Source organism: Tarenaya hassleriana, unplaced genomic scaffold (genome assembly GCF_000463585.1).
Source record: "Tarenaya hassleriana unplaced genomic scaffold, ASM46358v1 Cleome12, whole genome shotgun sequence".
Classification (NCBI taxonomy): Eukaryota; Viridiplantae; Streptophyta; class Magnoliopsida; order Brassicales; family Cleomaceae; genus Tarenaya; species Tarenaya hassleriana.
Genome location: NW_010962392.1, coordinates 2,531,119 through 2,543,760, shown reverse-complemented (window position 1 = coordinate 2,543,760; position 12,642 = coordinate 2,531,119). Strand labels below are relative to the sequence as shown.

Sequence of the window (12,642 nt, the reverse complement as noted above, 5' to 3'; positions counted from 1 at the left end):
ATTGAGTAGCTGAAGCTTCAACTCTCATCCAAAAAGGCCATAGGATTTAGGTATCTTTAACTGTGGTTTCAAGTTCATCATTTTTTGTCTGTGTTTGCAGTTTTCCAGAAAGTACGCACAATTTTGCAAGTCAGTGGATGTGTCTGCTGGGAGGCTAATCTTCTACTTTGGTATTGTTATCCTCTCCTCTGTCTGCTTGGCTATTTCCCTTTTACTTGTTAGGAAAAAGAACGAGCAACCACTGAATTCTTTGCTTATCAAATAATTTATTAAAACATCTTTTTTCTCACGTTAACTGGTTTTTATTCATCTACTTGCTTATTAGTAAGCATCTCCTATGGTGATGAAAAGGGTTGGATTGGATCAGGTCATCCATGAACCATTTGTTGGGTTCTGGTTCACAACTAGCAATGCAATATGAATTTGTTAGTAGAAAAGTTGATTTAGAAAAATCAAAGGTAAGAAAAGTCCAGGTCAAGCAATGATGCGTGGTGCAATCTTTCATGGACTTGGAATTTCGGAGTCAAATTGGAAAATAGAAAGCACAAATGTAAAATGTCTTCAACTTATGTTCGGTTGCTGAACTGACTGGTAAAATATCTCCACTCCCTCCCTCTGTCTCTCCCTATGAACTGTCTTCAGAAAGAACAGGAAAGATGGGAGAAAGACATGGTTACTTAGCTCACCCTATGCTAGTCTGATACTTGTTGGGAAGTAAAAGAGTTGTTTTGGAAAAGAAAAGGTCTAAAAAGTCTAGGTGAAGTAATAGTCCATAATTTGACCTTTCATGGATTTGGAGCTTCATTAAGTCGACAGGAAATGAATAGATACGAATTTTTTTTCAACTTTGATTATTCTGAGACTAGTTCTATACGTTCAGTTACTGTGCTGACTGGTAAAACATCTCCATCTCCCTGTTCGAGTCTCTCTACATTTAAAATATAAATATTACGATTTCTGTGTTTTCATCTTTTCTTGGCTTGTTGAGGAACAGGAAAGAATGGTTGGAGCTGATTACTTGGCTGATGAAAGAGAGAGAGCCGAGTTTGATGTGGAGGAGATGAAGATTGTCTGGGCGGGTTCTCAGCATGATCTTGAAATGTCTGGTCGGATTGCTCGCCTTGTTGATAATGATCCTGTAAGTTCCACTTCCTCACTTTCCTTTTCCTCTTATTTTTCTTGCTCGCTCTTGGAGTCGATGTGTGTGGTTAATTGTCTTCTCAGGTCTTCCGCAAAGACAACAGATGTACGCTGGATAGGAAGGAACTCTATACAAACACGCTGAGAAAAGCTGCTCATGCATGGAAACTGATTACCGAGCTTCGCCTCTCTGGTATATCTCAAGCTATTCTTAAACTTGTGTGACTTCTCGAGATTCCCGTGATAACAAAATCTCTGCTTTATAATCAGAGGAAGAAGCGTTTAAACTGAGATTTTACATAGACCAGCCGTCTTTTATGGACCTTCACTGGGTAAGTTTCCACCTATGTGTGCTTTGATGACATCATTCATGTCTTTATATAACCGGCGAATGTTTGCTTTCCTTATCCTTCCAGCATATGTTTATTCCAACAATCGCCGGACAAGGGACAGAGGAGCAGAAAAGGAAATGGCTGCCGCTGGCTTACAAAATGAAAATTATAGGCACTTATGCACAAACAGAGCTAGGACATGGATCTGACATTCAAGGCATCGAAACAACTGCAACTTTTGATTCCAAAACTGATGAATTCATCATGCACAGTCCTACTCTAAGTTCTAGCAAAGTGAGAAACATATGACAGGAATGTTCTCCATCGTTTTATAATACAAGCTGGCTCTTATTGTTCTCTGATTTTGGCTGTTTCGAACAGTGGTGGCCAGGAGGACTAGGAAAAACTTCCACTCATGCTGTGGTTTTTGCTCGACTCGTAATTGGTGGCCAGGATCATGGAGTGAATGGTTGGTGGTACTAATCGAACTCCATTTTTCACCAAAAGCTTGACTTATGTGGGAAAGTTCCTTTCCTTTTTCAGGGTTTATTGTGCAGCTGAGGAGTATGGATGATCATTCACCTCTTCCGGGCATCACCGTTGGTGATGTCGGGATGAAGTTCGGCAATGGAGCTTATAACTCTATGGACAATGGTTTTATGAGATTTGATGACGTTCGCATCCCCAGGGATCAAATGCTAATGCGGTAGTTACTGTCTTCTTGCCTCCTTCACTTTTTCTTTTCCAAGACACTGTCTATTATTTTTGAAGGTTGTCTCAAACTGCAGGATTATGGAGGTTACAAGAGATGGAAAATGCGTGAAATCTGGTGTACCATCACGGCTGGTATACAGTACGATGTTGAGCACTCGGCAAAAGGTCATGTCTGAGGCTTCCTTAGGTCTTTCACGGGCAGTTTGTATTGCAGTTAGATACAGTGCAGTTCGTAGACAATTTGGATCAACGAATGGTGGTCTCGAGAACCAGGTTCCGTTGCCTACATACATTTTCCTTAAGCCATGAATCTTTTTTATTTTGCTGGTTTCCATGTCGAGAATATAATACATTTGAAAGCGTTGTAATTCTTTATATTCAGGTGATTGATTATAAAACACAGCAGAACAGACTGTTCCCTTTGCTGGCTTCTGCTTATGCTTTCAGATTTGTTGGTGAGTGGCTCAAGTGGCTTTACACCGATGTATCTAAGAGGTTTCATGCCAATGACTTCTCAACTTTGTCCGAGGTTCATGCATGCACTGCTGGCCTCAAGTCTCTCACGACATTTTCCACTGCGGTAATTACTAAATATCGCACTTCATTTCCCATCTTCCTGATATTATTGATGGAAAAGATGTTATTGGTTTCCATTCAAAAACAAAAGTATTTTGGCCCAAAATCTTCATGTTTACTGCTTTTTGCCTCTTGGGAAATTTGGAAAATGGAACTTCCAGTTCAACTTGTATTCCGTAAAGGTTACATGGAGATAATATATGATGAAATGGCCAATGCAAATACTAACATTTTACATCATTGATCACTTTAATTCTGGACTTTCCTCATAGACTGGTGCACATACTTACAGTAATCATTTTGATATGAGGACAGGATGGGATCGAAGAATGTCGTAAGTTGTGTGGTGGGCAAGGTTACTTGTGTAGCAGTGGTCTCCCTGAGCTATTAGCTGTTCATCTACCCGCGTGTACATATGAAGGGGACAACATTGTACTGCTTTTACAGGTATTTTGACTGTCAAAGATTTGATTCTCTTCATCATTGCTCGTTCTTTCAGACAACCAAATTCCTTTTTGGTTCTGCATTTCAGGTTGCAAGGTTCCTCATGAAAACAGTGTCACAGTTGGGTTCAGGTGTGGCCCTTGTCGGGACAACAGCTTATATGCAAAGAGCAGAGCACCTGATGCAATGTTGTTGTGATGTTCAAACTGGTAATTATTAATTTTCGACTAATACATTTAGGTTTCAGGGTCCTTATAGTTTCTCAAAAGTCGATAAGTTTGAGTTTTGTTTGTATAGCTGAGGATTGGTTGAGGCCTGGTGTGATAATAGAGCTATTTGAAGCAAGGGCCATCAGGATGTCCATTGCCTGCTCAGAATCTCTCAGCCAGTTTGTAAACTTTGAACAAGGTACCGACCGGCTGAGAGAAAAACGAAAAATTATTATCTATTAATCAGATTCTGAGATCATCTGACGGTTTTTGTTACTCAGGTTTCTTTGAACTCTCAGCTGACATGGTAGAAGCAGCCATTGCTCATTGCCAATTGATAGTCGTTTGCAAGCAAGTTTTTCTTCATCAAGAACCCATTTCTTTTGAAGTTGTGTCATTCTTCCTTATTTCCATACGTTCTCATCCTCCTGCACAGGTTTCAAGAGAAATCAAAGCAAGACATACCGGGAAATGGCGTGAAAACACAGCTGGAAACGCTCTGCAGCATCTATGGACTCCATCTTATACGCAAACACATCGGTGATTTCCTCTCAACAGGATGCATCACTCCCTCCCAGGGTGAACTCGCTGGCCAGATGCTGCGGTCACTGTACGGTCGTATCCGACCAAACGCAGTGGCCCTCGTAGACGTTTTCAATTACACGGACCATTTCCTCGGCTCTGTTCTTGGCCGTTACGACGGGAATGTTTACCAGAAGCTCTTTGAGAATGCCTTAACTGATCCTTTCAACGATTCGGACGTCCATCAAGATGGGTACTCTGAATACATTCAGCCGATGATGAAGCGACGCCTACGCTCTTCGGCTTTATAGTTTTGGTTTTATGATAATATACGAGTGTCCTTTTTTGTATTAAAAAAAAAAGGACGCGTCTTTGTGTCGTGTTTGATGGAGAGTTTTGTCATAAACTTGGACTTGGGTTATTTCTAAGTTATGTTTGAAGTTAGTTGGACATGTTATGGGCCCGTGACGTAAGCTTGGACTTAATGGGCCTTAGAGGCCTGAATGACGTGGCAAGATCTGGTCATCAACTCCAGAGAGTTCCCGCGCTCTATATATTTACGCGACTGCCACGTGTGCCTTGTGTGATTTTGACGCGTGTCAGAAGGAGTCATTTCCCCACCTCCAAAGGCGCGATTTGCGTCTTCTCGGATTCAAACCCTTCTCCCCATTTTTCACTGGAAAGTGGAAACCCTAGTTTGAGCTCCTTTGCTTCGCGTCCACAGGTAGGCGCCATGCTCCCTCATTCGTACACCGTCGATTCGTTCTCTCAATCGCAGGACCTCGCCTCGGCCATTCTTGCCGCCTCCACGCCTTCCAAGATCTCCGCCGCCTGCGGTTCCGTCGAGTCGTTTCTGCACTCACACACGCCGGATCAGTCCCGCCATTTCTTCTCCATCACCTTCCCGACTCTAATCTGTAAGCTCTTCGGCTTTGGCGACGCGGCGGTGGCTCCTCCTCCTCCGTCGCAGTTGCCAAATGGATGGATTGACGTAGTATCGGCGTCCAACGATTCGGATTTAGCGGCTAGGATTTTCCATCTCTTGTCCCCGAGTGGAATCCTAATGAGTTCAATCTCTGCTGTTGATAAGTTATCTCTGGTTAAATACGTGTTCCCGACCGAACGCCTTCCGGAGTGGGCTCGATTCATGTTCTCGAGCGAGAAGGATTGCGGTGTCTTATCCGATTTGTGCCCGTTGTTCAGAGGTAAGGTTCAGGATGATTCATTGAAGGGGTCGTCGTATGAAATTAGGTTAAATGTTTTCGAGTATTACATGTTTTGGTTCGCGTATTACCCGGTTTGTAGAGGAAACAAGAAGAACTCTGTTAGAGTTTCCGTGAAAAGGACGAATAAATTCCGGTTAGAGCGCTGGGCATCTTCTATAAGGGGCTTCCCAGGGAGTAGCAAACGCGATCCGGATCTGAAACAGGACTGTTGTATATACCTAAGGCTTCTTTACGCTTATCTGAAAGCATTTGTACCTGTTTTTGACTTGAACGCACACCAGCCTTATCGTATCTCTCTTTTGCATTACGGGAACGGGTGTGATGGGTCCGTGATGACGAGAGCTGAATTTGTGGTGAACGTGTTCGTGCATTACTGGCTCGTTGATAATGATTTCTCACCTTTTTCTGTTGGTACGGCCAAATCGTTTGGTTTGTCTTTTCCCTTTCGTTCTGCTTTGGATGAGAATCCGCCAACTAGTGGGTTAGAGGAAGTGGTGAAGTTGCTTGTGAAGTACCTGAATCTGAGCTGGGTTACAAGTGGAGATGGTCATGAAACTTATCCTGAGTATGGTGAGAGTCCTCGATGGAAGACTCCGAGTTCTGGATCGTCGTTCAATGCTGTGAACTTTAGTCTCCGGCCGCCCGGTTCCTGGAACACTTATATACAGAGGCCGCTTTATCGTTTTATATTACGAACTCTCTTGTTCTGTCCTTTAGCGACTTCCATTAAGAATGCATCTCAGGTATTCTCAGTTTGGGTCACTTACATGGAACCGTGGTCAATCAGCTTGGATGATTTCTCAGATCTTGATGCTCCCGTAAATATGCTCCCAAAAGAAGTGAAAAGGGAAACTTCTGAATCGCACGCTTATGGCTATTCATCCTTGTGGCAGAACTATGTGATATCCAATTATTTGTACTACAGCTCTTTGGTTATGCATTTTATCGGCTTTGCGCACAAGTTCCTTCACACAGATCCTGAAACAATAACCCAGATGGTGCTGAAGGTTCGTTCTCTGATTTGAGCAATTTTAACAGGTTAAATGTTTGACCTCATCTTTGTCGGTCTGGAAACAGAAGAACTAGAAGGTGTTCTATCATTTGTGGGTTTTGTATTCTGTTAGGAAGAGCTAGCTCTTACATCTATGTGGCATATGGGTTGCATATTACCTCTGTTTTAAAGCTTAGTTTGACCGAGTGACTGATTTGTGTTTCTATTAATAGGTGATGAACATTCTAACATCGGCAAAAGAGCTTGCAGATTTGATAAAGACCGTTGACAGTGCATTTCATTCCAAAACACAAATGGCATCAGGAAAATCAACAGTGAACAGCTTGTCTAGATTTATTCCATCCATTCGTGAGCAGTTGAAGGTACAACAAATACTATTCTCTGTTTCAGCACTTGTTTAATTGTTCACTGCAGAATAAATTTTGTCATCACAAAGTATTTGGGTAACATGTATTAGCTACAGGGAATTTTGGTCTAAAAAGAGTGCAAAATTGATTAACCTTTCCTGAAGTCAGGTTATTTCTACACTGAAACACCTCTTACCATTGGCAGTGCATCTAATTTCACTTTAAACTGCATATGGAATCTCAGGACTGGGAAGATGGATTGTGTGAGAGCAATGCTGATGGATCGTTCTTGCATGAGAACTGGAACAAAGACTTGAGACTATTCGGTGATGGTGAAGATGGTGGACAACAACTGCTTCAGGTTTCTTTTTTTCCCCTTTATAATCTGGCATGTTGCTAGGTATAAGAAAATAAAGTTTCTTTTTATAGAATGTCGCATTCCAGTTTTCAGAATTTTCCATTGCTACAATCAGTTACTTTACACGTTTTTTGTCTAGTTTTTTTTTAATTCTTCAACCATAATAGCTAGTGCAACAATTGTTCAATGGTACTACTGCTAGTTAGTTCTGGATGTTATTTTTCTAGTCTTCAATAACTATCCTTCCCCATTTGTTTTCTTGTTTCTAGAAAATTGAAGAAATGCGTTTGCATTTGAAAGTACGCTCAAAAATGTTTTGATGTAGCTAATGAGATTTATTTTCTGCGCATTTGCAGCTATTCATAATGCGGGCAGAGGCTGAGCTGCAAGGTGTGTCTGGAAACAATAGCCGGCAAGTAATGGAGTGCATAGATGAACTGAAATCAAGAGTTGTAAACTTGTTCAAGGGGCATGTGATTAAACCAATTTCGTTTACACTAGAACCAGAGCAGCCCCAGAAGAATCGTGATGATCTGTTCAAGCCCAGGCGAGCTGGGAAGCAAGGAGTGGGCAGTGTGAAGTACAAAGGGGACTGGATGAACCGGCCAGTGTCAGAAGACGAGGTCAGATGGCTAGCTGAGCTTTTCGTTCACATCTCTTTCTGGCTGAACGAGCGGCTCGGGCTTAACCAACCGGAGGAAGAGGAGGAGGAAACAAAGGCAGAGCCTTATGCATATGTGGAGGTAGCAGAGGAGGTGAAGGGAGGTGGAGATGTGGTGGGGATGGTGCAGTTGATGAGGAGGTATGGTGTTCGAGTGAACCTCCGGGTTATGGCCTCGAAGAAGTTCCTGATGCTTCTGTTGCTGTACGCTGTTTATTTTGTACTCAAGAGGCTTCTTAGGATGGTTTTTTGAAATGCGTAGATAAGCCAAAGCATCATTACAGAAAATATATAGTATGGTCGCTGGCCTCGAAGAAGTTACCGGTTCCGGTGTAGACTCCTTGTAGTTTGTTTTTGTGGGAAATGTATGCCGTTTTACTTGTACAGATATAGATTGTGCGATGTTTTAATTATGTAGTTCAGCTCACAATGCCCATATCTCATGCGCCGAAGGTCTAAGCGCATGACTAGCGCGTATTCGACACGCTCCCATTTTCGGGGGTAGTCCAGAGATTCTCAGTGAAATTTAGCTATTTAGAAATTTGGGCGCGTGGAAGGTTCCGAAGATGCCCACCCTAATTTAAATTAATGCTTTCTATTTTTGGGTAGTATATGGGCCCATGAAATGAGAGTAGCTGTTATCTTTGGGTTGTTACATCTGTCCTCAAAATTATAGAAAGAGATGAATAAACTCGGAAGCCCACAACTTTACAGAAACGACGTCGTTCAAGACGATCACCAAAACCCTAGCTTTTATCTCAAGTCCGCTGTTTTAAAACAGAATTACGCGGCCGCTGTAGGAGACTGCTTGTGATCAGCCATGGGTACGTCTCTCTCTCTTTCTCTGTGAATGTTTTGCAAGCTCTCTTGCGTATGGTTTCTTGGTTGGGTTTTTGTTTTGTATGTCAGTGAAGTAAAGCTCACCAAAGCGAGTATAAGGGAATCTGTGAAAATGGTTAAATGACATTGACAGGGGCGTACAAGTACGTGTCGGAGCTATGGAGGAAGAAGCAGTCGGACGTGATGAGGTTTCTGCAGAGGGTGAGGTGTTGGGAGTATCGCCAGCAGCCTTCCATTGTTCGTCTCACTCGTCCCACTCGCCCCGACAAGGCCCGTCGTCTCGGCTACAAGGCCAAGCAGGTTCCTTTCTTCATTTTCTGATCGAGTGATGTTTTTTGCTGGTTTAGCGGTATCTTGATGCATAAGATGATGCGATACTTCCTGAGACCAGCCACATTGAAAGATTCGTCAATTATCTGACCGGGCAGTTCCTATTGTTGTGTGGGCTCTGCTCTTGTCTCGATTGACACATTGTTTCATTTTTTTTCTCTTATACGATCTCGGCCTGTTCCTTCCTTCCTTCCTTCCTGGGTTGATGCTTCGGGTATTGAAACAGGGATTCGTGGTATACCGGGTACGAGTGAGGCGTGGAGGTCGGAAGAGGCCTGTTCCTAAGGGTATTGTGTATGGGAAACCCACAAACCAGGGAGTTACCCAACTCAAGTTCCAACGCAGCAAGAGATCCGTTGCTGAGGAACGCGCTGGTCGCAAATTGGGCGGCCTTAGGGTCCTCAATTCCTACTGGATCAATGAGGTATTCTTATCACCTCTATGCTTGTTACACGTTTTTGTGTATATGCCTATACTGCCTTACAGTATATGTGTCAAAGTGTTTCCATTGGACAGTGTGTGTGTGTTTTTTGGGCATCTGAGCCCATAGTTTTGGATGTGTTTTTTTAGCTAAAGCACCCTTTTGGCACTTGTCTAGATGTATAGAAGCACATTTCTTCACACAAGAGTTATAGACTTAAAATGTGCCTCTATCATGTTTGTCATTGTGCTTCACCACCTTCCTTTACTTATAAGCTGATTTTACAATCTCCCCTGTCAAGTCTTGCATGCTCACTGTTTCTTTCCGGTCTTTGAAATGTATAGGATTCCACATATAAGTACTATGAGGTGATACTGGTGGACACTGCACACAGTGCCATCCGGAATGACCCGAGGGTCAACTGGATATGCAACCCTGTTCACAAGCACAGGGAGCTCAGAGGGCTCACCTCGGAGGGAAAGAAGAACAGAGGTCTCCGAGGAAAGGGACACCTCTACCACAAGAACCGCCCTTCTCGGAGAGCCACCTGGAAGAGGAACAACACCCTCTCCCTCCGCCGCTACCGCTGATTTTCATTTCACTAGACATTGTCATTATATTATGATGCTTGTAATGGACTGGATGCTTCTTGTGTTGTGGAAAGAATCGCAATATATGATATTACAAACTGTGTTTGGCTTCAAGTGCTCTTTTGGATTGCCGACCGACGAAAAGGCCTCTCCTCTCAAGTAAAGTTACGTTTTTTTCATTCTATCAACTTTGCACTTCACTGTTTCCGATCTCTTCGCTCTGTTTAGGGCTCGACACCCCTGCTTTGTATGACAAATACATTTAAACATATATTAGTCCATACACATAACAGTCTGTACAATGTCTCCCAAGTTCATAAGAAGATTCTGTTGCGTTTGCAGTAAAGGTTTCTCCAAGTCTCTCGTGGAGAATCTTTGTAGTGTATTATGACGTGCTGATGCTTTAACACAACACCTCGTCGATGTTGACATGCCGACGCTCCTCTATTGAAAGTTGTGCGGCAACTCCAATGGCTACAGACATCAGCCCATCTTCCAAACCCACAGCTGCACTTCTTTCCCTTCCTTCCTTTCTGATCTCTGATAACATGTAGAGGTGCTCCAGGAAACTGGATCCATGATGCAGCCCGTCATATCTGAATAGCCACAGCAATCAATAAATATGTTTTTTCATGCTTGTTTCTTAGTTCTTGATTACGTACAATACGGGCTGTTCATGTTGTTTTGGTGATGGTTTTAACAAAATTGATTGTTTCATACCATATGGAATCAGGCAATAACAGAAGATGAGAAAACCCCCACTTACTTTATCCTTTCATCTTTGGCTTCTAGCGTTTGAACGCCTTCTCTTCCTTCAGTGCGAGTGCCAAATCGTACAATGCTCTCCGGAACAAATGCCTCCCCCTGTCACAGATAGTGGAACATGCATGTTGTTTACGTCTAAGAAGAAATGATCTGAGAACTTTCGTGTATCCATCGCGTATCCCTCCCTACATTCTTTCGAAATATGTGCGACAACTTGTGCTTAATGTGTAATATATGTAAGCTTTATAACTTGAGATGAAGACCAATTTAAGAGAATAATGCATGAGGATTCCAACACGAGATTAAAGGCTGCTGTTTACAACAGAAAACAGAAACCTTCTAACGTGAGATTAGAGGTCCATGGACAACGAGGGCAAAATTAAATGGGGAGGGAAAAAAGAATACTACAAGAATATCTGTATCTATCAAAGCTCGGAAACCCTCAAATGTGATTTGTGTTACAAAGCACACATACAACTCTCCTAACCAAGAATGCACAGACAAGAAAGGGAACCAAAAAAAAATTAAAATTAGGCACTCACCTTTCCAGTGTCACCGACAACAGATATTTCTTGCTCATTTTTACTTCCTTCAGCAAACATGCAAAGATCGAGCATCCCTCGACATCCATTGTTGAATTCAACGATGACATAAGCGTTATCAATTATATCAGGGACCTGTTATGCGGCAACTCAAATAATATGAACAATTACCCTTTTTAAATGCAAACACTAATTTGGAATAGAATGTACCTTTCCATCATACACTTCGTCCTTATGGTTCACATCCATGCCCCCAGAAGCCATGATGGAAACAGGATTTGCACCAGCAAAGAGTCTCATGAGATCAAAGAAATGGCAGCATTTCTCTACTAGAGTACCTCCAGTGTTAACGTTGAACCTATTCCAATTGCCCACCTGTAAGGCGGAGTCAGGAGTCATACAAATGGGCTGTGTAAGGAATGATTGAGGATTAGCCAAGTTCATTTTGTTTAACCTTGACCAAGAATGGGAATCTGTGTTCTCGGATGGCGACCATCTTGACTTTACCGATACCTCCGCCTTTTACTATTTCGATTAGCTTAGCTACAGGTGGCATGTATCGATATTCTAGGCCAACTTGCACCAGTATATCTGTCCTTTTCTTTGCAGCATCCAGAACCTGATTGGAGATACAGCTTGAGGATCATTCGGACTCCGTAAAATTAGAGTAAAGTGCATTCCCACATTCTTGAAATGCAGCAACAGCCAGAAAGGGTAGGCATTTAAGTAAAAGATAAGAGAGTTGGAAAGACGACGACACTGACCTGTCTGCAATCTGCAACAGTGGTGCACAAAGGCTTTTCAACAAGAACATGATGTGGCTTCGGATAATTGAGAATGTCCATAAGAATCTGATAATGAGCCATATTTGGAGAAGACACGACAATGACGTTGCACATTTCACTCTTCAGCAACTCCATGTGTCCCGAGAAAACCTTAACCACATCAAAGTGTAAGTCTCAAATCCTAACTTTATCCGCGTCAATTTCCACGAGAATCGCACAGAAATTCCACAGACAGAAACACGCATGGCGTAATCAAAGTCAATATGTTTCGTGAATGTGGCGCACAGAAAACAAGATCAGAGATTAAATTCAATTTATAAGGAAGCTAAGGCATAGAATTCAAAAGAATACCTTGGGTTCCCAACCAAAAGAGCGAGCAAGTTCGATGGTGAGTTGCTGGGAGGGTGGGTAAGGATCGGCGATGCAGACAACGGAGACGCCTTGGTCACGGAGATGGTGAAGATTTATGAGATGTTCTCTCCCCATCATACCGACGCCTACGATTCCATACTTCACTAGTGCTGAGTCCGTAGCTTCCGCCATTACCAGAGCTTTGGAGTCTCGATTCGATGGCTACAGTTGGATAAAGGTAAGAACTAAGAACAGTAACCAAGCGTGGCTTAGTCGCGGACTTGAAACGTCGTCGTTTCGGCCCAACCATTAAATGAACTGTATTTGCACGAGGCCCAAACCATGGATATGTTTATCTTCAATTCTTCTTCTTTAGATAACCGGATACAGTTAAAAGTACGGACGCCCGTACCCGTAGTTCTGGTGGGTGCGGCGGTGAGTGAAAAGAAACGACGACGGCGATGATTCGAAGAGCGT

General features: G+C 42.8%; 5 protein-coding genes across 7 annotated transcripts in view; 4 read left to right on the top strand and 1 right to left on the bottom strand.

Moving 5' to 3' along the window:
- Positions 1-50: 50 nt before the first annotated feature.
- Positions 51-4,381, top strand: LOC104806669 (putative peroxisomal acyl-coenzyme A oxidase 1.2). 2 transcript variants are annotated; one of them, XM_010531670.2, is made up of 14 exons: positions 51-170; positions 995-1,138; positions 1,225-1,333; positions 1,411-1,472; positions 1,557-1,766; positions 1,854-1,941; positions 2,016-2,178; positions 2,261-2,459; positions 2,569-2,766; positions 3,078-3,209; positions 3,295-3,415; positions 3,504-3,614; positions 3,697-3,766; positions 3,852-4,381. In XM_010531670.2, the coding sequence occupies exons 2-14, from the start codon at positions 1,001-1,003 to the stop codon at positions 4,246-4,248; spliced, it is 1,998 nt and encodes a 665-aa protein (XP_010529972.1). In that variant the 5' UTR covers positions 51-170; positions 995-1,000; the 3' UTR covers positions 4,249-4,381. The 2 variants fall into 2 exon arrangements, with proteins under 2 accessions (XP_010529972.1, XP_010529973.1); XM_010531671.2 differs by lacking the exon at positions 51-170 and adding an exon at positions 571-895.
- Positions 4,382-4,577: 196 nt separating this feature from the next.
- On the top strand, positions 4,578-7,977 carry LOC104806670. The gene is made up of 4 exons (XM_010531672.2): positions 4,578-6,170; positions 6,388-6,537; positions 6,767-6,883; positions 7,237-7,977. The coding sequence occupies exons 1-4, from the start codon at positions 4,671-4,673 to the stop codon at positions 7,792-7,794; spliced, it is 2,325 nt and encodes a 774-aa protein (XP_010529974.1). The 5' UTR covers positions 4,578-4,670; the 3' UTR covers positions 7,795-7,977.
- Positions 7,978-8,259: 282 nt separating this feature from the next.
- On the top strand, positions 8,260-9,836 carry LOC104806672 (60S ribosomal protein L15-1). The gene is made up of 4 exons (XM_010531673.2): positions 8,260-8,365; positions 8,515-8,681; positions 8,938-9,135; positions 9,477-9,836. Exons 1-4 carry the CDS (start codon positions 8,362-8,364, stop codon positions 9,720-9,722), a joined length of 615 nt encoding a protein of 204 aa, XP_010529975.1. The 5' UTR covers positions 8,260-8,361; the 3' UTR covers positions 9,723-9,836.
- Positions 9,837-9,977: 141 nt separating this feature from the next.
- On the bottom strand, positions 9,978-12,413 carry LOC104806666 (inositol 2-dehydrogenase/D-chiro-inositol 3-dehydrogenase). The gene is made up of 7 exons (XM_010531666.1): positions 12,166-12,413; positions 11,794-11,964; positions 11,484-11,648; positions 11,240-11,404; positions 11,030-11,164; positions 10,489-10,586; positions 9,978-10,318 (listed from the first exon to the last, which is right to left on the bottom strand). The coding sequence occupies exons 1-7, from the start codon at positions 12,355-12,357 to the stop codon at positions 10,126-10,128; spliced, it is 1,119 nt and encodes a 372-aa protein (XP_010529968.1). The 5' UTR covers positions 12,358-12,413; the 3' UTR covers positions 9,978-10,125.
- A 128-nt stretch (positions 12,414-12,541) lies between these two features.
- LOC104806664 (formyltetrahydrofolate deformylase 2, mitochondrial) overlaps positions 12,542-12,642 on the top strand; it is a 3,008-nt gene continuing 2,907 nt past the window's right edge. For both annotated transcript variants that reach the window (XR_002023854.1, XM_010531663.1), the window contains exon 1: positions 12,542-12,636. Coding sequence is in view for 1 of the 2 variants with exons in the window: in XM_010531663.1 (XP_010529965.1) it covers positions 12,627-12,636 (10 nt within the window). In the remaining variant the exon portion in view is untranslated. The remainder of the gene's footprint in view (positions 12,637-12,642) is intronic.